The sequence below is a fragment of the Salvia hispanica genome, chromosome 4 (genome assembly GCF_029641045.1).
Source record: "Salvia hispanica isolate PSC_SH4W2 chromosome 4, Shi_PSC_v1, whole genome shotgun sequence".
NCBI classification, from domain to species: Eukaryota; Viridiplantae; Streptophyta; class Magnoliopsida; order Lamiales; family Lamiaceae; genus Salvia; species Salvia hispanica.
The window spans coordinates 20,741,683-20,766,963 of NC_142695.1; the positions used below are offsets into that span (position 1 = coordinate 20,741,683).

General features: G+C 39.6%; 3 protein-coding genes and 1 pseudogene across 5 annotated transcripts; 2 read left to right on the forward strand and 2 right to left on the reverse strand.

Annotated features, from left to right (window-relative positions):
- Positions 1-7,674: 7,674 nt before the first annotated feature.
- LOC125194457 (putative carboxylesterase 18 pseudogene) lies at positions 7,675-8,758 on the forward strand (annotated as a pseudogene).
- A 30-nt stretch (positions 8,759-8,788) lies between these two features.
- Positions 8,789-10,935, reverse strand: LOC125194456 (chloroplast stem-loop binding protein of 41 kDa b, chloroplastic-like). Its single transcript, XM_048092682.2, has 10 exons — positions 10,764-10,935; positions 10,403-10,537; positions 10,237-10,323; positions 10,075-10,165; positions 9,934-9,988; positions 9,793-9,853; positions 9,495-9,716; positions 9,287-9,403; positions 9,114-9,203; positions 8,789-9,033 (listed from the first exon to the last, which is right to left on the reverse strand). The coding sequence occupies exons 1-10, from the start codon at positions 10,863-10,865 to the stop codon at positions 8,854-8,856; spliced, it is 1,140 nt and encodes a 379-aa protein (XP_047948639.1). The 5' UTR covers positions 10,866-10,935; the 3' UTR covers positions 8,789-8,853.
- Positions 10,936-11,355: 420 nt separating this feature from the next.
- On the reverse strand, positions 11,356-15,438 carry LOC125194458 (Golgi apparatus membrane protein-like protein ECHIDNA). The gene is made up of 6 exons (XM_048092683.2): positions 15,279-15,438; positions 12,845-12,901; positions 12,537-12,740; positions 12,394-12,453; positions 11,987-12,113; positions 11,356-11,654 (listed from the first exon to the last, which is right to left on the reverse strand). The coding sequence occupies exons 1-6, from the start codon at positions 15,291-15,293 to the stop codon at positions 11,566-11,568; spliced, it is 552 nt and encodes a 183-aa protein (XP_047948640.1). The 5' UTR covers positions 15,294-15,438; the 3' UTR covers positions 11,356-11,565.
- A 4,625-nt stretch (positions 15,439-20,063) lies between these two features.
- LOC125191663 (AP-3 complex subunit mu-like) lies at positions 20,064-24,903 on the forward strand. 3 transcript variants are annotated; one of them, XM_048089055.2, is made up of 8 exons: positions 20,064-20,210; positions 20,720-20,819; positions 20,947-21,057; positions 22,443-22,532; positions 23,085-23,332; positions 23,823-24,032; positions 24,109-24,316; positions 24,481-24,903. In XM_048089055.2, exons 1-8 carry the CDS (start codon positions 20,104-20,106, stop codon positions 24,724-24,726), a joined length of 1,320 nt encoding a protein of 439 aa, XP_047945012.1. In that variant the 5' UTR covers positions 20,064-20,103; the 3' UTR covers positions 24,727-24,903. The 3 variants fall into 3 exon arrangements, with proteins under 3 accessions (XP_047945012.1, XP_047945013.1, XP_088913825.1); XM_048089056.2 differs by having other exon boundaries at positions 23,958-24,032; XM_089057699.1 differs by lacking the exon at positions 23,823-24,032.
- The last annotated feature ends 378 nt before the right edge of the window (positions 24,904-25,281 follow it).

Below are 25,281 nucleotides of genomic sequence, written 5' to 3' on the forward strand. Positions count from 1 at the left end.
TTGTTCTATATGTGGATGATATGCTCATAGCTCCGAAGTCGAAGTCTGAAGTACAGAAGTTGAAAGCTCAGCTTAGTGCTGAGTTTGATATGAAGGATTTGGGTGTTGCGAAGAAAATTATGGGCATGGAGATTTCTAGAGATAGAGAAAAGAAAAAGCTTTCTCTGTCACAGAAGAGCTACATTGAGAAGATTTTGTCAAGATTTGGCATGTCTGCATCTAAGGCTATTGATACTCCAAGTGCCACAAACATTCATTTGTCATCTGATCTTGCACCGAAATCCGAAGTTGAGGAGGAGTACATGTCTCGAGTCCCGTACTCTAATGCAGTAAGGAGTTTGATGTACGCCATGGTCTGTACTAGGCCAGATATAGCGCATGCTGTCAGCGTTGTTAGCAGGTTCATGGGAAATCCTGGAAAGGAGCACTGGCAGGCTGTGAAGAGGATTTTTCGTTACTTGAGAGGTACGTCTGATGTTGGTCTCATTTATGGAGGTGATACTCACTGTTTAGTGACTGGTTATTCTGATTCTGACTACGCTGGAGATGTTGATAGTAGAAGATCTATGACCGGTTATGTTTTCACTCTTAGTGGTTCTATTGTTAGTTGAAAAGCAACTTTGCAGGCTGCAGTTACTTTGTCTACTACTGAAGTAGAGTATATGGCGTTGACAGAAGCTGCTAAAGAGGGAATATGGTTGCAAGGGCTAGTTGGTGATCTTGGTTTACATCAAGATCAAGCTGTTGTGTTCTGTGACAGTCAGAGCGCTATTTCTTTAGCCAAGGATCAAGTCCATCATGAGAGGACTAAGCATATTGATGTGAGGTATCATTTTCTAAGAGATGAGAAGAGAATAGAGGTAAAGAAAGTAGGTACTGCTGATAATCCTGCTTTTATGTTCACCAAGTCGGTCCCACAGAGCAAGTTCCAACATTGTTTGGACTTGCTTAATGTCATGAGCTGTTAGTTGCCCGTGGAGGGAAAATCTGAGGCAAAAATGGAGAAGTTTGTTCGTCTGGTGTTATGATGATGCGTCTGCAAGGGAGAATTCAAGTCAAGGTGGAGATTTGTTAGTATGTCTTGAATTTGTATAGGATTAGGTTTCCTAATTGGGATGGGATTATGTTTCCTAGGCCCAGTGTGTCTAATGTGTGTCTATATATATGGGAGTAGAGCACATGATATGTATCTGAAAACTGTAGTCATAATACAATTTGTTCTCCGTTTTTGCCCGTGGACGTAGCCAACACAACGTTGGTGAACCACATAAATTCTGTGTCTATTTACGTTCTTTTGTTTCTCGATTCACAATTGTCCTATTTTTCATAACAAAAGTCAAATAGAAACTTAAATTAATTAATTGATATTTATATCTTAAACACGAGAAATAATAAACTAAAGCGGTAAAGCCCGGATTACTCGTAATTTAGGATTTCACGGGCCGTCAATATTATTTTACTCTAGTGGCTGATAATAATATTATGTTAGACTTGCATTAAATTGGCCTCAATTTAATTAGTAAAATTCCAACAGATTTGGCCAAATTCCAACCTTCAGGGATCACTAATCTGACCCATCATAATTGTATATAAAGAAGATTAGACAGAGGACAAATTAAAAAAATTACTTCAATCATTTTAATCGTTTCTCTCTCAGATTGAATGAGTTTTTCAGTTCTCTCCAGAACTGATTTTTTTGTCTTCTTCTCTAATCAAGTCCTTTTGATTCTGACAAGTTTTGCCCACCAAAAGGTCATAATTTGAGTTCGGGATACAGATTAGAAGATTCGTGGTCGAGTACGAAGATCTTCAAGTGGAGAAGGCGCAAGCAATTGTCGATTCTTTGGAGAATTTGTTCAGTAATTCTAAACCATAGGAATTCATGAATTAGGATTTCGATTCCATATTTGTGAATTATATGTGTTCTAGCATACTATTGATTGTTTAACATGTGGTTAATTAATTCCATAATCAGTCAAATAGATTTGTAGATCTTATTTATTTGTTTATGCATGCCGCTATGGACAAGTCACCAAACCCCAACAATAGTATAATAAAATTGAAAAAAAACTAAAAGCAAACCTAAAAATTCATTAGCTAACTGTTTTTAATTCTTAATACACCCTCTCCAATTAAATTACATTTCCTTCATTAGAAGGTATTTGAGTTGTACTATTTCTTTCGGACATGTGATAAGTAATTGAGTCATTTAATTTATGGCAAAATATTTTACTAAGTATTATCTTTTTTAGTATTATCTTTTTTAGTACTTTACTCTCTCTTTATCCCTTATACTTTATTATAGTATTTGGTAATCATTTATTAAAAAAATTAGTTTGTTAACAAAACTATTATAATAAATACTTACTCCCTCCGTCCCACAAAAGATGTCACACTTGTGGGACGACACGGGATTTTAGGAGGTTTTATTTTGTGTGTTAAATGGAGAGAGAAAATATAATTTTTATATTCATGTGAGAGAGAACTTTTTCCAAAAAGGGAAATGTGACATCTTTTATGGGACAAACTAAAAAGGAAAGTGTGACATCTTTTGTGGGACGGAGGGAGTACAATTTATGCTTTTACAATCTGTACTCATATAATATAGTATTATTTTATAAATATTATTGTTATTATTTTTTATTTTAATTATATGTATAATATTTAAAATAAATTCATGTTAACAAACCATACTAATCAATAATTTTGTTCCTTCTAGGTTGTACAAAATAGTTGAGTCACTATAATAAATATTTATTATTACTATAATTTAGACTTTAAAGGTATATTTTATTTATTTTATTAGTTTGTAAATCAAATTTATTGTGGTATATTTAAATTGTTGTAATGAATATTTATAGATATAATTATTTGTATAGTAAAATTATTAATCATATTTTTAATACATTTCCTTTTTGTTAAAAGTGCATATAATGATATTAATTTCTTAATTCTATTTAATTATATTGAATTTTTATTCAATAAATGAAAATTATATGACATGTGCATAGCACCTTTCTTAATTCTATTTAATTATTTTGAATTTGTATTCAATAAATGAAAATTATATGACATATGCATAGCACGGGTGATAATACTAGTTATAATAAAAAATATGAGGGAGACGAGCCAAAAATAAGAAAAAATAGAAATGGTTAAATTTTCCTTTGACACTACAAATAAGTACTCCCTCTGACCCTAAAAATTTATCACTTATTTTCATTTTCGTTCGTCTCCAGAAATTTGTCACTTTTGACTTTTATCATTTTTTATGGTTGATTCTTGATCATACATACCACAAACTCATTTCCACTCATTTGTCTATAATAATGTGTCACCATTTGATTTGGCATAAGAGCATCCGCAGCGGTCGTCCTTGCCGACGGACGTCGTCCATGCCAGCGGCAAGGCGACCGCTGCTCGCCGCTGCACGTTGTTCGTCCGTGCCAGAAGCAGGGCGGTGCTCTTAAATAAGAGCACGTTTGTGCCGCTGAGCAGGCTGGCATGGCGGGCTGCGATTGGCCAACGGTTTAACCGTTGGCATTTTCGTTTTTTTTAATAAATTCGAAATTTAATATAAAAAAATGTTTTTAAATAAATAAAAAATATTTTTCCACTTCCCAATAAATTATATCCGTTTTCTACACACTTTTAATTTATTTTTTAATTTTTTTTTCCCAAAAATTCACATTTTCATCTATATATACACCCACTTCAACACAAAAAAATTCCCACCCCACTACACAATTCTCATCTATTCTCTCGTCTAAATTCTCTCATCAATTCTCAATCTTTCACTCTTACAAAAACAATGTCTGGCTCCGGCGATCACCCCTTCGACTCCCGCAGTTGGAAAAACGAATGGTTTGGCTCACAACCATTCCCTAGTCCGAAAACGCAAGTCACGGCCCCTCCTCAAACCCAAGGTTCTCAAGTTCCGGGTGGCTACCGGCCTTACCCGGTGGACGACCAAGATGCCTCCGATGGGCGATACGGGTGGGCACCCGAATCCAGCTCGGGAGGGAGTGGAAGCTCTACTCCTACTCCTCCTACTCGTGGTACCCACACTCCGTACACTCCGGCAGAGATGAGTCAGTTATTCAAAGCCTACTTGGAGGTCTCCGAAGATCCGGAGATTGGCACGAACCAAAGCGGGGAAAAGTTTTGGTTCCGCGTCACTCGTATGTACAATGAAATTCGGCCGGGGGGAACCATCATCGCAATGATCATATGGTGCGCAATTCCATCTTCAGAGCCAACGAAGCAATCAGTAAGTTCCAGGGGTATTATCTCCAGGAAGAGCGGTCGGTGGGGAGCGGCAAAAGCGAGCTTGACATAATCAGTGCCGCTTTGGCGACCTACCAATCCATGACTTTGAAACTGTCCAAGTACCTCAGTTGTTGGCAGGAGGTGCGCCATCATGAGAAGTATAGGAGTGTCATACTAGCATCCTCCTCCAGCTCCTCCAACAAACGGTCGAGGTCGGTAGCCCTATCCGACGGCGCCTTCGATGAGGTGGCTACCCAGCTTGCCGGAACTAACTACTGGGGATTGGTGCCCCTTGCACAGCGGAAGACATGCATAAACAAATAAATCAGCTCTACATATCTATTTGACCGATTATGAGATTAATTATCTACATGTTAAAAAAACAAATTGCATTCAAGAACACAAATAATTCATGTAAAAGGAATTAAAACCCTAATTCATGAATTTCCTACGGTTTAGAATTACCGATCTGATTCTCCAAAGAATCGTGATTGCTTGCACCTTCTCCACGTGATGATCTTCGTACTCAACCACGAACCTTCTAATCTGTATCCCGAACTCAGATTATGACCTTTGGGTGGGCAAAGCTTGTCAGAATCAAAAAGGGCTTGATTAGAAAGAAGACAGATTTTCTGTTCCGGAGAGAACTGAAAATCACGTTCACTCCAGAGAGGGGAGAACGAAATTTATGTATTAAATCACATTAAATCCCCTTTCTAATCTCCTTTTATATTGAGTTATGATGGGTTAGATTAGGGATCCATGGAGGTTGGACTTGGGCAAACCTGTTGGACTTTTACTAATTAAATTGAGCCCCAATTTAATAGAAGTCCAAACAGAATATTATTATCATCCACTATAGTAAAATAATATTGACTGCCCGTCCAATCCCAAATTACGAGTAATCCAGGTTTTACCTCTTTAATTTATTATTTCTCGTGTTAAAGATATAAATATCCATTAATCAATTTAAGTCTGCCATTTGACTTTACTTAAATAATATCTTTTTCCAAGAGTTGTCTAATCTTTATTTATTATTCTGGAATAAATTCCAACCGGCCGGGTTTCTGAATAATAAAACCTTTTTTCGAACACCTCTTGAGGATATTATCAAATTGGACTCTCCCAGCACACGATTCATTGCAATAACAATACTAGCACCTCTAGACATTGATCACCACTACCCAAGATATCAGGATTCTTGGATTACGAAAAATCTGCACCATTTGATCAATCAAAGTAGTGCATAATCAATATCGTATGCTCAATGTTATATCAACAATGATTAAGAAATAACAATCACTGAGACCTCGTCTTTCAATAAATAGCAAGAAAGACTTATCTCAACTATTAGATCCTTCAGTGCTATACCACACCAGTGTCGTTTATTTCCTAAGGTAAGGAAACATGCGGACTGACACTGCAACCTTTCACGATAGGTAGCCAAAGCCTATCTAGGTTGTGAAATTCTATTTCTCTTCTACAAAGAACCGACTGCGTCACCTTCTGTGAACGTCGTTCACGACCAGTCTATTATGTAGAAGAATTAGACTTATTTGCTTCTTATACATTTAAATGTTTGAGAAACATCTTATAAATGCACAAGCAAACATCAATGCGATAAAATTACTTCTTCTCGCCTTGGGTTAAAAATGGATTGTAGATACAAATTACAAGCAATTCTATCCGTGCAATATGCTCGAAATATGCTTTTCAGTATACCAATTCTAACACTAACTTGGGTAGCCCCGACGCTGGCCCGAGCAGTTTCCGCTGGCCGCAAGGAAGAAAGAAGGCGACGGCCAACCGCCATCGCGCCCCAACTCCATCCGCCCCCGATCCCGATCCCGCTCCCGCTCCCTTTGTGCCACCTCAACCCCGGACCAACTCGTTGTGGACGCTCTTGGGTCAAGTCAATATGGCCGATAGGTCTAACATGACTCCCGACCAACTTGCAACACATGTGGCAACGATACGGGGTCTCCGAAGAACATTGGGGATAGAGGACTAGTCTTCCACGCGGGTATTTTTTAGTCATTAATTATGTAATTTTTAATTTGTAGGATTTTAATTATGTATTTTTTTATTTTCTAGGATTTTTATTATGTATTTTGATTTTTTAGGATCTTAATTATGTAATTTTTATTTTTTAGGATTTAATTATGTAATTTTTATATTTTAATGTATTTTTATATTATAGAAATGGTTTTAGTAATTGAAGTATTTAAATTGAATAATAAAATGGTGGGACCCTTGAGCTTGTCCTTGCGGAAGAGTATGGATGTGGGTGTTGTGCTCTTGCCTAAGGACATGGAGTAAAAGTGAGTCCGGGTCCACTTCCGTACTCTTAAAATAAGGCACGAATGGGGAGCTCTAAGTTTTAAAAAATGTACTCCCTTCAGTGATTAAATGTCTCATATCTAATCAACACATCTCTTAAGAAATTGTTTGACTTTATAAATTAAAGTGGAATGTGTGACATACTTTTATATATTAATTTAATCATATAGTGTGAGTGAAATGTAGGATCCACTTATCAAATATAGTAAAAATGAAATGTGACATTCATTGGCAGATAGACAACAAAAGAAAAATAGGACACTTAGTGACAGACAGGCAATAATAGAAAGTGTGTTGAAAAAGTTAGTGACATATGAAACCTACCTTTATACTACCTTCGTACCACAATAGGATTACACATTCGACTCAACACAGATTTTAAGAAATTTAAACAAAAGTGAGTTGAAAAAGTTAGTGAAGTAAGTGTCTCACTTTTATTTATTAGTTTCATAATGAATGTGTGTGGAATGAGTTAGTGAAATGTCAGATCTACTTATCATTCATAGTAAAAGTAAAAGTGGATTTTTATTGTGGGACGAACTAATATGCAAAAATGGATTTTTATTGTGGGACGGAGGTAGTATTAAAATGTGATTGTGAATGAGTTAGTGCAATGTGGGGTTATGGTCCAGTACAAAAAATGGTACTACCTCCGTCCCCCAAATTTTGACACAGTTTACCATTTCGATCTGTCCCTGAAAGTTTAACACACTTCACTTTTTACCATTTTTGATAGTGGACCACATATTCCACTAACTCATTCCTACTCACATTTTATTATAAAACTAATACTTTAAAAGTAGGACCCACATCCCACCAACTTTTTCAACACACTTTCCATTACATTTCTTAAAACTCGTATCGGGTCAAACCGTGTCAAAATTTGAGGGACGGAGGTAGTAATAGTGAAAGACGATAAATTTTTAGAGAAAAACGAAAATGAAAATAATAACAAAATTTTAGAGACATTGGAAGTATAAAAGAGAATAATATTAAAAATTAAAAGAGTATACAATTCAATTAAAACTTTAGTTTATATACATCTCGCAATTTATTTTTATAAACTATCACAAATATGCATCACGGAATCATGGTTCATTCTGAATTTACATTATTTTTATCATACTATTGGTTAGGTTCCTCGTTTCCCGTTAAACAAGTTGAGAGCATTTAATCGTTTACGTGTAACTAACTATTATAAATGGAGTATTTGCAGAGGTGAAAACAGAAAATCATGAGCAAACATAGGCGATGAAGATGATAACAGGAGTAGAACCATCACCCGCCCACTCATGATGAGGCTCAAATTCTTCATCGGCTCATTCCTCTTCAACCGCTTCATCCGCTCCGACGGAACCATCAACCGCCGCCTCCTCAGCCTCATGGACCCCAAAATCCCGGCCTCCCCCTCCGCCTCCCCTGTCTCCTTCTCCGACATCTCCGTCGACCCCTCCCGCGACCTCTGGTTCCGCCTCTTCGTCCCCTCCTCCCACTCCCAAAAACTCCCCCTCCTTGTCTACTTCCACGGCGGCGGCTTCTCCTTCTTCTCCCCCGACTGCAAGCCCTGCCACGACCTCTGCCTCTCCCTCGCCGCCGCCGCCTCCGTCAACTACCGCCTCGCCCCCGAGCACAGGTGCCCCTCCCAGTACCACGACGCCTTCGACGCCCTCCGCTTCATCAACGATGAAGGCCTGCCGCCGAGCATCGATTTGCAGCGCTGCTTTCTGGCGGGAGACAGCGCCGGCGGGAATATAGCGCACCACGTGGCGGTCAGGGCGGGGAGTGAGAGCGAAAGGCACGTGCTTGATAAGGTGAGGCTCGCTGGGGTGGTGGCGGTGCAGCCGTTTTTCGGAGGGGAGGAGCGGACGGAGTCGGAGGTGAGGCTGGCGAATGGGGGCCGACCGGGACCATGCTGCGGCGAATGTTCTTGGCGGTGAGGGTGATTTGGAGAGCGTTGGTGGTGGTGGGAGGGGATGATTTGTTGCAAGATCGCCAGAGAAGTTATGCTCAGTGGCTTACCAAGTGTGGGAAGCAAGTGGAGTTGGTTGAGTATCCAAATGCCTTTCATAGTTTCTATGCTTTTCAAGAATTGCCTGAGTTTCAATTTCTTATTCGTGATGTTAGGGCCTTTGTTAGCACTCCTCATTAAGGAACTAGTGCATTGCTTTTGATTGTGCAATAACAACAAAAATTTCATTTGATTGCTGATTGTACAATAACAACAAATAAAGGTATATTATTGTTCTAGGACTGAGTAACAAGAGACTTGCCCAGGATAATGTCATCAGTTGTGAAATCAGCTGCTTTCCTGAATGTCCCTCTGCCAAAGTCTAGGTTGTAAGAGTCTGTAAGGCCTGCCACGAGATCAAACTCCGGCATCCATCCCAGTAAGCTCTTTGCCTTGTCAATCGAGGCGAAGAAATGCTGCATTCAAGCACAACATCTAAGCAATCTTTGCAATGCAAAAAATACTATAAATAGGTCTGTGTTGCTCGTTCCAGTACCTGGTCACGGAAAGGGAACGCCTTCTTCTTGCCAAAATCGTACTCTTTGGGGTTGTAATGAACAATCTCGGGCTCAGGGAAGCCACCGGCCTGTCAATTTTATGTGTTTAGTAAGCTATTATAAGCTGTGAGGATTTACCTTTTTTCTGGAAGTGCATTTTGTGAGGATTTACCTTAGCACATGCTCTTGCTAGACCATCAAAGGTGACATATTTATCTCCAGAGATGTTGAACACTTCCTTGCTTGCTTTCGGATTGCCAAGCACCTTGATGAAGGCCGTGGCGAGGTCCTGTAAGTTTGGATACAAGAGAATGAAGTTGTGTCTTGAGTAGTAGTGGCAAGATTATAGGGAAGTGAAGATGGTGTTTTGAGTGAGATACCTTGACATGACCAAGCTGTGTGATCTGTATGCCTGAGTTGGGGACGGGGATGGGCCGGCCTTCTTTCAGCCGGTGGAAGAACCATTCCTCAACAGGGTTGTAGTTCAGTGGCCCGTAGATGTAGACTGGCCTTATAGAAGTCCAGTTCACATCTCTTGATGCTAGCAAGCTCTCTGTCTCGAGCTTGCCCTTGTGTCTGCTCTTCGGATCAACTGCATCGACCTTCAACGAAGCGTGAAGATCAGATGCCGATATATGTATGCAAGTGATTTTGATTCTAAACAAGATAAATTCTGACCTCATAATGTGGAGGGTAATCAGTTTTGAGGTAAACTCCTGCTGAAGAGCAGTAAATATACCTGTAAACACACACACACATATCTCAGAAAAAGAAAGCAATAGAATTGTATAATACAATCCAAGAATTAAAGATCCTAACTGTTCAAGATTTGGAAGAGCATCGAGTATAGGTTCAACTTCAACTGCTTCACGCCCTATTCCACAATGCCATGAAATGTGAGGGAGACTTTTTTACAACACAAAATGAAACAAGTTAAGAGAGATATTGATCGACACACACCATTGATATCATATACAACATCAAATCCTTCTGCAGCAAGACTGGTCTTGACAAAATCAAAATCTTGTCTGTCTCCCTTCAAGTGTAAGATCTACACGTACCACAAAAATTGAAGAATCGTGTACTATCCGGTGCATTCGTATCAGGTAGAAGTTAGCATACCTTGGAGGAGAAATCAGAGAATTCAGCGTCAGATTCACCAGGCAATTGTTGAGCAATTGGAGCTTTCCCTCTAGTGAAAAGTGTGACCTGCCATTCGGTGTTTCAGGTTTTCAAAGGCAAGGAACAACATCAACACAGAATCAGAAGCAGGGGAGAATGAGTGAACCTGGTGGCCTTCTTTGACGAGGAGTCTGGACAAGAATATGCCGATGAATCGAGTGCCTCCCATTATAAGGATTTTCTTGGCACTCGATGCACTAATACGTAATGCTCCTTTCGGCTGCCATACTTTCCTCCTCAACTGCACCAAAATCTTGATTAGATTGCATACTAAAAAGGATTTGCAGCTTTCGTGGAGGATCATTATTCTTTTTTACTTGCATTGAGTTGAGGCATCATTTGCTCCAAAAGCCAAGATGGTTTTCAAGAACAAGATTGTAATAGTAGCTTATAAGTAAAGAAGAGAGACATGGGAATTTCAAACCATAACAAAGTGTATTTTGCTGACATTTGTGTTGTGGGAATACCTGGACTGAGGAAGTAAGTCTGGCGCCGTTGAAGTCAGAGAGAGAAGATGAGAGGACGGTGGAAGACGGTTGTCTGTGTTGCACCACCACCAGACTTGCCATATTGAATATCAACCACCACCACCGTGATCAGTTAGTTCGTTGAGAGGAAAACTGAAATGGGACATAAACATTTTATGGGGTTATCATTTGCGAGTGTGTGATTCTTACAATAGGGATAAGACAAGGCCACACTCTCACCACAACCTTCATTATATCCATATTTTCCTCATACATCAAAACCTCTACGCTGGGTTGCTAATGTGTTTAGACAATTTTGTCCCTAAACTTTAATTTCATCAAAACATTGAATAAATATTTTTTCTGTTCTGAAAATATACCATGTTATGCTTGTGGTGGGATATACTACGAAATACTATGAAATTTAGACGAATACCTTAGCCTAATTCCACAAATATCACAAAATTTATTAAGTGCATCTTGCTTGCTTGATGTTTCTTCAATCAAATTTCCTCTCGATCATTGAAAAAAATTCATGAAATTATTACCACATTCAGTAATCACAAATGACCCCCCCCCCAAAACCCACAAAAAATAAAATAAAATAAATAGAACCTAACAAACCAGGATTTTTTTACGTATTACAACACCTTTAGATATCAAAAAATGGTACATAGACATGCACCTTCTTCTGTCTACATGAATGTATATGAGCAACTCTTCTAAATGTTCATTTACACTAGGAAAATAAAATCTGCTTGACAGCAGCTTGCGGTGCGTTCCTCTCAATGAGTTAAGCAACTCAAACAACACTAAATGCTGACTGAATGGTGGATTGGAAACGAGAAGCAATGGTCTGGGAAGCAAATGCCTGAAGCTGCTTCTTAGCATCTGGACGAAAAATTGAACCACATACAGTTACGTCAAGAACGAAAATAATCAGATGACTATTTTTACTTCCTAGGTTAAAAGTGAGGACTCTAATTTGCATGAATAATTCACTACAGTAAAAAACAGAATCCAGGAGGCTACAATAAGTAACAACATTCAACAATAAGTATGAGCATCAATCACTACAGAAAACCAGCAGCAGCAGTCAAAGAAAATTATGCACTAAGCAGGATAGTATGAGCATCAATACAGAAAAACAAGTAAAAACAGTTGAGGACTTAAGTAGAACTGTAAAATCCGACACTTGAGATAGACATCCATAGTAGACAAACCTTTCCGACATTTTGTGAAGCCGATGATATTAGCAATGCTAAGTGTCAAGCACACGCCAACAACAAGAAGGTAATCAGCTTGGAACCTAATCAGAGAGAATATGGCAAAAAAGATCCATACAACCGCCTGCCAAGAAAATAAATTAATTAATTAATTAGAAAAAATAAATAGCTTAAGGAAGATCCGATGCCATCAAATGGAGAAGGCTTCACTTGCAAAAATATAATACTCCTATATGATTGCTGCGAAAGAATTGATAAGTCAACAATAACACACATCATCATTCATATGCAACTCCTCATTAGCCTAACCTTTTGAACATCATCTATCTACCATTATCCTTTCCTTTCCAATTGAACTAAATATAATATCCGTATGGTATCTTAACTCAAGATTCTTTATTTACCGTAAGGTATATGGTCCACCAGAACAGCCATGAATCCTTCTTGTTCATTCGAGCCATTGACTGAATAAAATGAAAATGATGAGTAAACATGGTTATGGCAGAGTAGAACAGATAAGAGCATTAAAGTGGCAATATATCCTCACCTCTTGGTCAAGGCATTCAAATTTCCACACACTCTCACCATCATCATTGATTTCATTCCACCACCTGAGGCCCACTAAGATGCGCCCACTTACATTCTTGACAACCCAAAAATCAAGTGCAGCTAGAAGTACGGTGATCACGAATATGATGACAAAATTATTCACAAATAGTGCTGAAAGAATATAAAAAGCCAAGGCAGCCCCCTAGAAAGATATCACTTTCGTGGAGTTAGAATATTGACAAATTCAGAAGCAAAACACAAGACTATGACAAAACTGAAAAGTCAGATAGGTAAAATGCAATAAACCTTGAAAAGCACATGGAAGAAGCATATTTGTGGATGAGCATAATTCTCCCCTTGAGGCTGCAGAGAAAGAAAAGAGACCGAAATTAGTTCTCTGCCTCTCTGGCACTTTTCTCCACTCTTTCTCTCCCACATATTCTTGTACTCCTCTAGGGTGGAAAGAACACAAGTGTGGAATAATAAAAAAAAATATTTTCATTCTATACATTTTTATCTAAATTCATGAAATCATGATGCTCATAGTGGAACAAATTAAACTTTTCAACTTAGACCAACTACAATTTCTGTCTGCCCTATAGTTCAATGTACTACTTCGTAGAAGTTGTAGAAATTGTGGAATGTGCAATCAACAAATTGTAGAAATCGATGAACTTATACATGAAAACAATAGGGTACATCACAAGATCCTAACAATCTTCAAATCCTTCACTTTAAGGATGCAAAAGGAACTATAGATATGCAAAGCATTTAAAGGCTACCATAGCATTTTTTGGTCAAGATGGAATGGAATTAAGTAGGTCTTATTTCACTAAAATAGAAGGAATCCAATTGACACGAGAGATTCTTGAAGAAAATGCGGTTGAAATAACAATACAAAATATGATAACTTGTGGTTGTAGGGAGCATAGAAAGATAATAATCGATTAATTCACATTCCACAAAGACAAATAAGATAATGAAATTAAGGATTCCATATATTCACAGCAAATATTAAGCTAATATTGGACAAGGAGTTTAAGTTTCAATATTCCTTCAGTGGCAATGTGACATTAACTAGAACACAATATTTTCCCTGCTACTAGTAAATTGACAAATTAAACTCAACAACCTGTCACAGAAAAACAAGGGCATTGTATTAAAGTATAAAACGATCCAGCACAGTGGAGAGAAGACAAATCTGATTGATTTTAAGAAATTTTGGGTAAGAAGATGCAGTTTTAAGGTAATACTGGACATACAGTTGTTCAATCAAAGAAGCCTAGGGAGTTTCTCAACTAGTAGTTTGTACTTTGTAGAAATTAAGCTGTAAAACAAACGTTAGAGGGTGCCATCAATGATTAGGTGATGGGTTCAAGTGAGGGATTCATGAGAGAGAATCAATAAGTAACAACTAGTATACCTAAAGTTATAAAACTATTTAAAAAGTGAGGATAACCTAGACACCTAAAAAGTAGAGCCATCAAATTGAACTCTTCAGTCTTCACAATTCACATTTACTTATTTTAATTTTTAGTGCTGAATATGTCAGTTTTTATTGTGTTATCGGTCATCTGGTTGTGAATGAATGAAAAAAATAAAACAAACATTATAGCCTAAGAGTAACATTTCAAAACTGAACCTCATACAAATTGACAAATTTCACTATACTTTATTGAATAACCACAGTGTCTCTAAAAACACTTAACCACTGAATCTTCAACAAGGTTACATGGCTCCGACATATCATCTTCCACCCCATGATATCAACAGAGAGATAAATGAGGTACACAGATGCACTCGATCAGACAGGAATCTAAGAGCTATTGTAAATCTGAATACAAATTAAAGTGATAAACATCATGGTTTTTTACCCATAAGACACTAAAACAGTTGAAGGTTACATAACAGATTTTAAAAACTTTAAGCTCCAACTCATGAAGCAAAAAAGTTCCTCAACAAACCATTAGATTACAAAAGCACTTCAAAATGAATCTCTGTTTATTAACAGAGATTAGGGGAGTCGTGGACATTGGATCAGTTAGTTAAACTGCCTAAAGATCAGCGAAGTAGAAAAAAAAGTTATTTGGTTAGGTTTATTAAGTTGACTCTAGCTAATGCGAGTTTCAAAGAGAAATATACATGACATAATGCTGATTGCTGGCAATAAACAACTGACCTATCATACTAGAGCTCAATGGGTCAATTTCAAACAGAGATGGGGATGAAACAAACTAAATTTCCTATAAATCTGTTAATATAGCTTTGCATGACACTGAAAAATAATTTCATCAGATAGTTTCAGATATCTGAAGCCTCCCAAATCAATGAGCAAATTTTTTCAAGCAGAGCTCATGATATAGGTTTTAGAATCCTAGATCAATAACTGAAGTAAAGAACAATAACTAACAAAAAAAAATGAAGATCGCTTTGTTTTTCCAAGTCAATCAGCCATTTCCCCGACTCGAGACCCACACACCATGATTTCTAATGCATCAAATTATCAGAACTGAAACCCTTGGATTGGTGATCTCGCCATGGCAGGGGTGAAACTTGCCGCGAACAAGAAATGCAGCTTAAAAATAAGTTAAATTTACCGATCCATGCTGCATTATACTAATAGGTTTAATTAGTCGTAAAAGAATCACAGGATTCATCATCCATGTCCCGACAGGGGAATTTTTCACATAATAATTGAATAATTGAGAAACGACTGAACAATGGTGAAGAAATCACTTACTGGATTAAGATCCATGCTTTGGGGATTTACGATTGCAAGATCTCCTCGAATTCCAACCCTTGGGATAATTTTCTATGGTGTGGTGGATGGGCGTCTCCTTATGCTTATTCCAGTTATACAAATTCAGATCTACTGAGCTCCATTCCCATCTTGGTAAATGAGTGCTGAATTTCGAGTTTTTGGTAATCGTAGATTGACCCCGGTATTTTGTCATATCTAAAATTAACCCCTACTTTATATACAATCACGTTTTTTAATACAAACGAATTATTTGGATTTTGGGATCAAATATAAGAGCATCTCCAATGCCGGCTAGCCGGTCGCTAGCTGAACCATTGGAGCAGGCCAGCGCCGAATCGGCGAAAAAACCGGCGTAGGCTGGCCGATTGCGTGGTGCTGGCCGATGCGCTGACCGCCATTGTGGCGGCCCGATCGGCCAGCGCCGAATTTCGATTTTTTTTTTCAAACCTTTATAAACGCGATTTTAGTTTCATTTTCATTTGCACCACTTGTTTTAACGAGTTTTCTCTCTCTCTAACTTTCTGTACAAGAGCATCATCGAGCGATGAGTAACACGGGTGGTAGCAGTGGTGGTAGTGGTGGGGATGCTGAGGAGTACGAACGGAGGATGAACGAGGCTATGGAGGCCTACAGAACCGTGAGATGGAGCGGTACATGCGTAGGGTGGAACAGCAGGCGATACCTCGCCCTCCACGGGTTGTCCACCGCCGAGCAGTGATTGATCGGGATCACGTAGCTGCACATCATCGGCTGTATGACGACTACTTTTCAGAGAACCCGCGGTTCCCGCAAACATGTTCAGGCGGCGTTTTAGAATGCGCAGGGAGTTATTTATGCGTATCGTTGACGCTTTGGAGCGTCGATATCTGTGTTTCCGCTTCAGGCACGATGCGGTTGGCAGACCCGGTCACACCCTTATTCAAAAGTGCACGGCGGCAATCAGGCAGTTGGCCTACGGAGGCGCGGCAGACATGTGGGATGAGTACCTCCACATCGGTGAGTCGACAGCCCTGGAATGTCTGAAGTATTTCTGTGCGGGCGTGATAAACATTTTCGGTGAGCAGTACCTTCGAAGCCCTACTCCCCAAGATTGTCAGCATTTGATGCAGATGCACGGGGAGCAGCATGGGTTCCCCGGGATGTTAGGCAGCATAGATTGTATGCATTGGGAGTGGAAGAACTGTCCGACTGCCTGGAAGGGGGCCTACACGACCGGCTACAAGTCAAAGAATCTCACGATGATCCTCGAGGCCGTAGCTGATTACCGGTTGTGGATCTGGCATGCATATTTTGGGGTAGCCGGGTCGAACAACGACCTCAACGTCCTCAACTTGTCGCCCCTATTCAACGAGAAGTGTCAGGGCATCGGTCCAGCCGTCTCATTTGTGGCCAACGGCAACCGGCATGATATGGGCTACTACTTGGCGGATGGGATATACCCTAGGTGGCCTGTCTTTGTGAAGACGATCAGGCACGCAAGTGATGAAAGGAAGGCCTACTTTGCGGAAAGGCAGGAGTCGGTGCGCAAGGACGTGGAGTGCGCATTTGGTGTGCTCCAGTCTCGATGGGCGGCAATTAAGGGTCCAACGCGTTTGTGGGATGTCAGATGCGTTTCCCAAATAATGTACGTCTGCATTATCATGCACAACATGATCGTCGAAGACGAAGGCGTACAACTGACTAGTTGGGCCAATGACGATGAAGCCGGTCCAAGCCACGGAACGGCCACCCCTAGCGTACGACGTGGGGTACCTCTTGATGAAGTCGGCCGCCTCAAGGAATATGCCGACATGCGCCAAGTGGAAGCTCGTATTCAACTCCAAAAGGATATAATTGAAGAGTTGTGGGCACGGAGGACTGCACGCCGATAGTTTTTTTTCTTTATTATGTAATTTTTTTTTATCTATGTACCTTTTTTTAATGCAATTAATGAATTTTTCCGTATATGTCTCGTAAATTTAATTTCGTAATTTAATCGTAATTTTAATTCCGTAAATGTAGTATATTTTGAATTATTTTTATTGCGGCTTGCCTATGGCTGGCCTAAATCTGATGTGGCAGGTGGATTTTTAGTGCTGCTGACGTGGCAGGGAGAGAGAGTGGCTGGCATATGACTGGCCTATTTGCATTGGAGATGCTCTAAAAGCATCTCCAATAGAGATAGGCTAGCCACAGGCTAGCCACTCTCTCTCCCTGCCACGTCATCAGCACTAAAATTTCACCTGTCACATCATCATTTTGAGCAAATAGGCTAGCCACAGGCTAGCCGCAATAAAAATAATTCAATTTACGGAATTAAATTTACGAGACATATACAGAAAAATTCATTAATTTCATTTAAATAAAAAAAGGTACATTAATTGAAAAAAATTACATTAATAAAAAAAAACGGGCTTCCACACACGAGCCCCGCCTCTCTCTACTCCTCGTCGCCGTCGCCGCCGTCCTCGCCGCCGTTGCCGCCGCCACCCGAGACCTCCACATCTGTGGCATCTGAGCCCGCGTCTGAGCCCCCCAACTGTGCCCTCGCGGCATCCAAATCGACCCGCATACTCTCGAGCATCGAGTGAAGAAACCTCTTCTCCATGGGGTCAGTTGCGGCCTTCCAATCTTGGAAGACCATGTACATCTGCTCCCGCATTTTTTGACGCGAGAAGAAGGTGAGCGCGAGTGGGGGGGTTGCCGAATGGACCTCCTGGGGCGATAGGGGGGAGGATCCCCTTGCTGCCCGTTGCGCCCGCCTTTGGCCAACCGGGCGAGTGCAGCGAGCAAACGATGGAGGGGACGGAAAATCCTCAGCATCCGGGGGGAGGTCGTGGGAACCGCCGCTGCTGCCGCTATAATCGCCAGAATAGTTCAGCTTCTGCTTCTTCGGCCACCCAGCGTCGACCCCCGGCCGAAACTTCTCGGAGTACTTCAGCACCAGATAGCAGTTCCAGTAGGTGAATTCCTTATAAGTCTACGGCACGGGGAACTGACTCTCCGCTATCCTCCGGCAATCCTCTCAGTCTGCCCACTAGTCTGCATGCGGAGGGCGTTGGCGTACAAGCCCGAAAATCAGCCAACCGCGGCCCTGATGCGTTCCCACGCCTTCCGGCACTCCTCCCCGGTGTAGTCCTTTCCATGCGGGCAGTTTCTCTTGTAGGCTGCTCTAATCTTAGCCCACATGTTGACGATCCTCTGGTTATTCGACCAGGGGATCGTTGCAACCCTACACCCACACCTTGGATAGGGCGACGTTCTCATCGTCCATCCACTTCCTCTGTGGGGTGGTGTCGTCAACAGCCGGCTACGACGACTCGCCGACCACCTTGCTCTTCCCCTTATTCTTCTTCTTCTTCGGCGCGGCCCGAACCCGCCCTACTCCCCCCGTTGGAACGGGAGTGTCCGCCTCATCGACATAGATCCCCAACTCCTGTAATGAGAAAGTCTCATCCCCAGTGAACTGCGTCTCCACTAGGGTCGATGTGTGAGATGAAACCGTCAAAAAGTCAAGAGTGGGATGATAGACCGTGCCCCTCCCCCCCCCACCCCGCCATACCGGCATCATCCCCATCATCTGTTGTATCATCTGCGGCATACCTCCCCACCCCGGCATTGCCTGCCCGCCGCTGGCCTGCCCCGCCATCAATCTCATTAACTGTTGCCAAGAGTACATGTTGTAGTGCTGCCCATCTGCCCCCATCCAGCCCCCCGGGTACCTTGGGAGTCTGAGAACCGCTCGTCGCCGGAGTAGACTCCAGAAATTTAGATAGAGAGAAAACACGTTAAAACAAGTGGTGCAAATTAAAATGACGTGAAAATCGCGAATATATAGTGTTTCAAAAATTTAAAAAAAAAAAAATTTGCGCTGGCCGATCGCTCGCTGACCGCCAGCCTGCAATGGCGGCCAGCGCATCGGTGAGCGAATCGGCCAGCACCTGGAAATCGGCGTGCGCTCGCCTAATTTCTCGCCGATTCGGCGCTCGCCGGTTGCAGTAGTTCGGCTAGCGACGCGAATCGATTAGCCGGTGGGCTAGCCGTTAATGGAGATGCTTAGAGCATCTCCAATGGCAATAGGTTAGCCATAGCCTAGCCAAAAACTCCTCTTGCCATATCATCAGGACAAGAAACTCCTCCTGCCACGTCATCAAGACAAGAAATAGGTCAGTTATAGGCCAGCTAAATTATAAAAAACAAATAAATTACAATCACGCAAATTACGGAATTAAATTTACGACACAAATACGGGAAAATGCGATAATTTTATTTATAAATTAAAGAGAGAGATACTTGTTAAAACAAACGGTGTGAATGAAAATGACGTTAAATCGCGTATATATAGAGTCTTGAAATTTTTTTTAAAAAAAGGGGCGCTCGCCGATCGCTAGCTGATCGGGACGCCACAATGGCGGCCAGCGGATCGGTGAGCTAGCCGATGCGCTCGCGGATTTGTCGCTAGCCGGTCCCAATGGTCGACTAGCGGACTGGCGAGCGTGCGCGGAGCGGCTAGCCAATCCGCTAGGCGCCATTGGAGATGCTCAACTATAATATTTTATTTGAGATTTCAGCAAATATAACTATAATATAGTAGTTATTATTTTTTGTTCGATAGATTCATAAAATTTTTGGACTTTTTAATTTGAATTTTAGATATTTAATTAAATATGTAATAATCCGAATGCTCGTCCCTAACTTGATTTGTGTAATAAACAATCCAATTTAATAGCTTAAAATGAATAGAAGTTAAACTTGTCATTTTATAATTTATACTCTATACACACGTGGAAAAAAAAGAAAAATAGTTTGAGGATTAGAGCTTAAAATGGATTGGAACAGCAGAGCCAGCGCAGTTTGGAACAGCCTTTACAAATTTAGGGAACAAAATCGGGAAAACATGATGCAGTGTATATTTCTTCTATCAGATTCCGGGTATGATCTCAAATCCCCACCCCAACTATTTTCATGATATATGCGTCAAGAAATTGTTGCTGGTTTATGTAAATTTCAATCCTTGGTATATTCAGATTTAAGGTTTTACATATTCAGCTGTCAGAATTGAAAATCATTACCTGCTAGCAGAAATAAATTTGTTGAGAAGGTTATTAGATTGAATGGTACTAATAAATTGTTGAAAATTACTGTATTTAAGGGTTTACATATTTTACTAGACCTGGATATTTTCAGCTTTGATAAATTGTTGATGGGACCAAAACATAAATTCTTGGATACAATTTCTGTTGCAACTGGGTAACAAAATAGTAGGCTGTTCTAGGATTTGGATTGGCTCTAGCTGTTTTTGCAGTGAAGAGTGATAGTACATTAGTTGTGCTTCATATAGGAATGCTTGAATTTCCGAACGGGAATTTTCTTCAGTAATTGAATTTACGGAATGGAAAAAGAGAATGGGCTGACGATTCTGAAATGATCTGAAATTTCAGGGAAGTGTTGCTTGAGAAGCAGCTTACTGGTCACCGGGTTGACCGCGCCATATGTGATTGGTTCTGGGACCATATACTTACTCAAGGTGAATCTTTGAAGGTATCCCCAGCCACTATAATTTTGATTCGATTCGATTCTGCACAGATAACAATTTTTTATATTTTTGATGCCTATTTGAGTATTTGGCATTTCTGTGTATGATTTTCTTTCCCTGGTGATAAAATAGCTTGTACCTGTTATTGCTTCACCCACCCACTACCTGTTTCAAGTTGTTCGTGAGGGGATCACCTTCTTGGCGTGCACCCAAGTTGAGATGCCACCTTTGATGGCAATTGAGGTGGGTAACGTCGGTCCTAGTTCTTTTATTTAACTATAGTCATCGCTTTCAGTTCGTGAACTGTGGATTTTCAATGTAAATTCCTTGAAGTATAATGAACTGCCGACGTGTAATTTTGTTGACATAATTGAAGAAATGAGCAGATGTAATTGTAGGCAGTAACTATCCATATTCCTGATTTGAGGTGCAATTTTTTGAACTGTTTCTTTTGCTTGCTCCTCTGTTGAGACCTATCAGCAATCAACTATAGCCTCTCTACTACTCAAAGAAAATGGAATCAACATTTTCTTCAAGAATTGTTAGACTTTCAGTGTTTGTCTACAGATGCTTTGAGAATTTATGAATGAACAAGACAACAAAGACGGTGACTTAGGCAGTCTTCATAGAGAAGGTTAAAAAAATAATGTGTAGGCAATTGAGAAAGGATACCTCACCTGTAAAAACTTCACTATCCTTTTGTGGCTTGAATAGCAAATGCATGGCTTAGGCCGAATGAATATATGAAAAATATTGTTAGGAAACCCCAATATTTCACGAAACCCGTAGAAAGTGTAAATTGATAATCTCAATGTAGCCGCAGAATTCATCATATGAAATCAGTAGTTGGATGATTGCTCTGTATTTTTATACCACTCTGTCTGCATAGTTTCTTCTTTGATACTCATATTCATAAAAAATTAACTTAACCTTTTTTTACCTGCCACAACCATCCGAAAGAATGATACTCCCTCTGTCCCATAAAAATAGGGACACTTTACTTTTCTGTCCGTCCCATAAAAATAGCCCATTTCCATTTATGGAAAGTTCTCCGCAACTCATTACCCATATACATCAATTTATTTACAACTTATACCATTAGGGCCCACCATTAAACACTAATAATAATGTGGTTCCCACTCTCCACTAACACTAGTTTAACTACCCTCCTCATCTCTCTTACTTAATAATTATGCATTAATTCCTGTGTCGTCCCAAATGTTCCTATTTTTATGGGACGGGGGAAGTACTAGAATCACTGATGCAACAAGAGAGTTTATTTTTACATTTGACAATGTGCATTTTGTTATTTATCTATTATAACAGTGATAGCATAATTGTTTGATGCTGATCATGCCACAAACAGTTTCAAATGGGATATATATCATCAGTATAAAAGATGTTGATATTGAGAATGTATTCACGTTTCACGTATGCAAGCATGCACTGTAGAAATAGAACACATATGTCAAAACAATAAAGTTCCAGTGTTTCTGCTTTTAATGTTCTTGATGATTATTTTATTCCTTTTCTTTTCCATACCACCACACCATATGATATTTTATGGATTTAAATATATACTGAGCAGATGTGATTACTTATTTAACACTTGACAGTTTGATTTCTAGTTCCTTTGCAGGGTCGCTGATGTTCTTTTAAATTATTTGGATGGCTTGAATGAAGACGTGATTAAGGATAACTTTGTTATTGTTTATGAGGTATCTATTTACTACTCCCTCCGTCCATGAAAAGTGGGAACATTTGGTTCGGCACGGGTTTTAATGTATAATTGGTAAAGTAAAAGAGAAAGTGATTAAGGGTAGAGTAAGTAGTGTTAATGGGTAGTAGGCTCCACATCATTAGTAGTGTAGTGTAATAGTATAAGTTGTAAATAAAATGATGTGTAGGGGTAATGTGTTGGTTAACTATTCCAAAATTAGAAAGAATACTTTTCTGGGACAGAGGGAGTATGATTTTTCTGGCTGGTTATATTTTTGGTAAAAATGATAATCCCTTGTCAGCCCTTTATTTCTGTGATACCAATCCAGCGTGTTATGTCTGTTGTTTTTTTTTTTATTTGGCGTGAATCCTACCATACACTTCATTCTTATTTCTTATCCTAGTATTATGCCAGGTTTAAGGATTATAATTATGGTACAAGGCACAATAAGTCAAGAATTTTATCTTCAATTCTTAATCTTTTATAATAAACTTTATATACTTCTAAGCTATTGTAGAATCCAGAGCTGACACAAATAAATGATATGCAGCTGCTAGATGAGATGATAGACAATGGCTTCCCTCTAACAACAGAACCTAATATCCTAAGGGAAATGATAGCTCCTCCAAACATTGTTAGTAAGGTTCTGAGTGTTGTCACTGGTAGCACATCCAATGTGAGCAATACACTTCCCGGGGCAACTGCTTCTTGTGTTCCATGGAGAAAGACAGACCTTAAGCACGCCACGAATGAAGTTTATGTTGATCTTGTGGAAGAAATGGATGCCACTATAAACAGGTGCTTGGATAAACATAGAAACTTGTCTGACACTTTATTACTTAAAAACTCTGCTCCATCTCATGGTCTGACATCACATGTTTGCGCTCTTCAGTTTTGTTCTTTCGGGTTTTTCAGTTTTCCTCTCTCTCTCTCTCTCTCTCTCTCTCTCCTCTCTACAGTATGCTCAACTTTGCTCTGGTTGTCCGGTATTCATAGATGGGTATTCATAGATGATAGAACAAAAGGACTAAATCCAGTTTCAAATGCCTGGTATTTGTGGATATGGAATCTTCATCTTTTCATCTGCTAATACAAAGCACCATTGCAATGGCTGTCTGGTAGAAAACTAGCTGGAATCTTTAAAAAGACTAAAATGATAAACATATTTCAAAATTATGTTTTCTGGCACTTCTTGGTTTCGACATCCAAAGCAATTGGCAAATGTATTTTATCTGTATAGTTTATCATGTTCTGATTTGTCGCCGCTTCTCATATTGCTTCTGCTTAGAGATGGGAATCTGGTAAAATGCGAGATATACGGTGAAGTTGAAGTAAATTCAAATTTATCAGGTCTTCCGGATCTAACTCTGTTGTTTGCGAACCCTTCGATTTTTAACGATGTGAGATTTCACCCTTGTGTTAGACTTCGGCCATGGGAAGCTAACCAGATTTTATCCTTTGTGCCACCTGATGGACAATTTACCCTCATGAGTTACAGGTTTGCTGAGTTTCATTATGCTCATGCATATCAGTACAGCTTCTTCACCGTAGTTTAAATACATGTTATCTTTTAGGGTAAAGAAGTTGAAGAGTACTCCAATCTATGTGAAGCCACAATTCACCTCAGATTCAGGGACATGTCGTGTAAGTGTTTTGGTTGGAATTCGGAATGATCCTGGGAAGTCAATTGATAATATTGCAGTTCAGTTCAAACTACCACCTTGTGTCAAATCATCTGATCTTTCGTCAAATTATGGATCCGTGAATGTTCTTGCTGACAAGGTATATAATTTTCCAGTGCAGCAATAATGAATTTCATCATAGTTACAGGATTCATTATATTGCCATTCAGTTGAATTCGAATTTTGCATTACTGTGGCATTTGGAGTGGTTTATAGTATTGGATTACTAATGTTGGTGCATTTCGACATCTTCTGTTTCTGCAGACCTGCTCGTGGACGATCGGGCGGATGCCAAAAGATAAAGCTCCTTCCATGTCTGGAACCTTAGTTCTTGAAACAGGCATGGACCGGCTTCATGTATTTCCGACTTTCCAAGTTGGTTTCAGGATCATGGGAGTTGCTCTCTCCGGCTTAAAAATCGATAAGTTGGACCTAAAGAATCCACTTTCTCGGCCGCATAAAGGTTTTCGGGCTCTTACAAGAGGAGGTGAGTTTCAAGTGAGATCATGATCAGATTATCGATGCAAGAAGCATAATATCAAGTGTGACCTTCAGTGTTTCAGTTGTACATTTATACATTGAAGGGTATTGGTGCATGAATAGCCCTTGTTTTTAATCATAAGTAATTATTTTTTGAATTTTTTTGTTTCAAATACTCCTCCATCAATCTCTGTGATTTGAGTTTTACTCGGGTGAAATGATTGCATAGTTTGTTGGGGTTCGATTCCCAAGATAAAATATATTTTGGTCCATTGTGAAATATGTTAGCTCTTGCTCTAAAAATGTGATTGTTAATTTTTTACAATAAATCATGGATCAAAACTTACTGTTTCAGATCAGGTCAAAAAGCAACTGACCATTAATTTTTTAACAATTAGTTATGAATCAAAAAGCAATTGACCATTAACTTTTAACAATTAGTTATGAATCAAAAACATATTGTTTTGAGATTAAAAAATAATTAATATATTTAATGCGGGTTAAAAAAAATCGACAAAGAGGGTCAATTTTAAATCTATTATTACTGTGTAAGGCACCTTAATGGGCTTTATAAGGCTGCGAAAT

Excerpts from the sequence above, each read along its gene's own strand:
- LOC125194456 (XM_048092682.2), bottom strand. The coding sequence starts at position 10,865 with ATGGCAAGTCTGGTGGTGGTGCAACACAGACAACCGTCTTCCACCGTC. Across the intron at positions 10,324-10,402 it reads TCGTCAAAGAAGGCCACCAG|GTCACACTTTTCACTAGAGG; the intron begins GTTCACTCATTC and ends ACCGAATGGCAG. Across the intron at positions 9,854-9,933 it reads GCTCTTCCAAATCTTGAACA|GTATATTTACTGCTCTTCAG; the intron begins GTTAGGATCTTT and ends GTGTGTTTACAG.
- LOC125194458 (XM_048092683.2), bottom strand. Across the intron at positions 12,741-12,844 it reads TCTTCCATGTGCTTTTCAAG|GGGGCTGCCTTGGCTTTTTA; the intron begins GTTTATTGCATT and ends ATATCTTTCTAG. Across the intron at positions 12,114-12,393 it reads GGTGGACCATATACCTTACG|GCGGTTGTATGGATCTTTTT; the intron begins GTAAATAAAGAA and ends TTTTCTTGGCAG.
- LOC125191663 (XM_048089055.2), top strand. The coding sequence starts at position 20,104 with ATGGATTGGAACAGCAGAGCCAGCGCAGTTTGGAACAGCCTTTACAAA. Across the intron at positions 21,058-22,442 it reads CACCTTTGATGGCAATTGAG|TTCCTTTGCAGGGTCGCTGA; the intron begins GTGGGTAACGTC and ends TTTGATTTCTAG. Across the intron at positions 24,317-24,480 it reads TGAATGTTCTTGCTGACAAG|ACCTGCTCGTGGACGATCGG; the intron begins GTATATAATTTT and ends CTGTTTCTGCAG.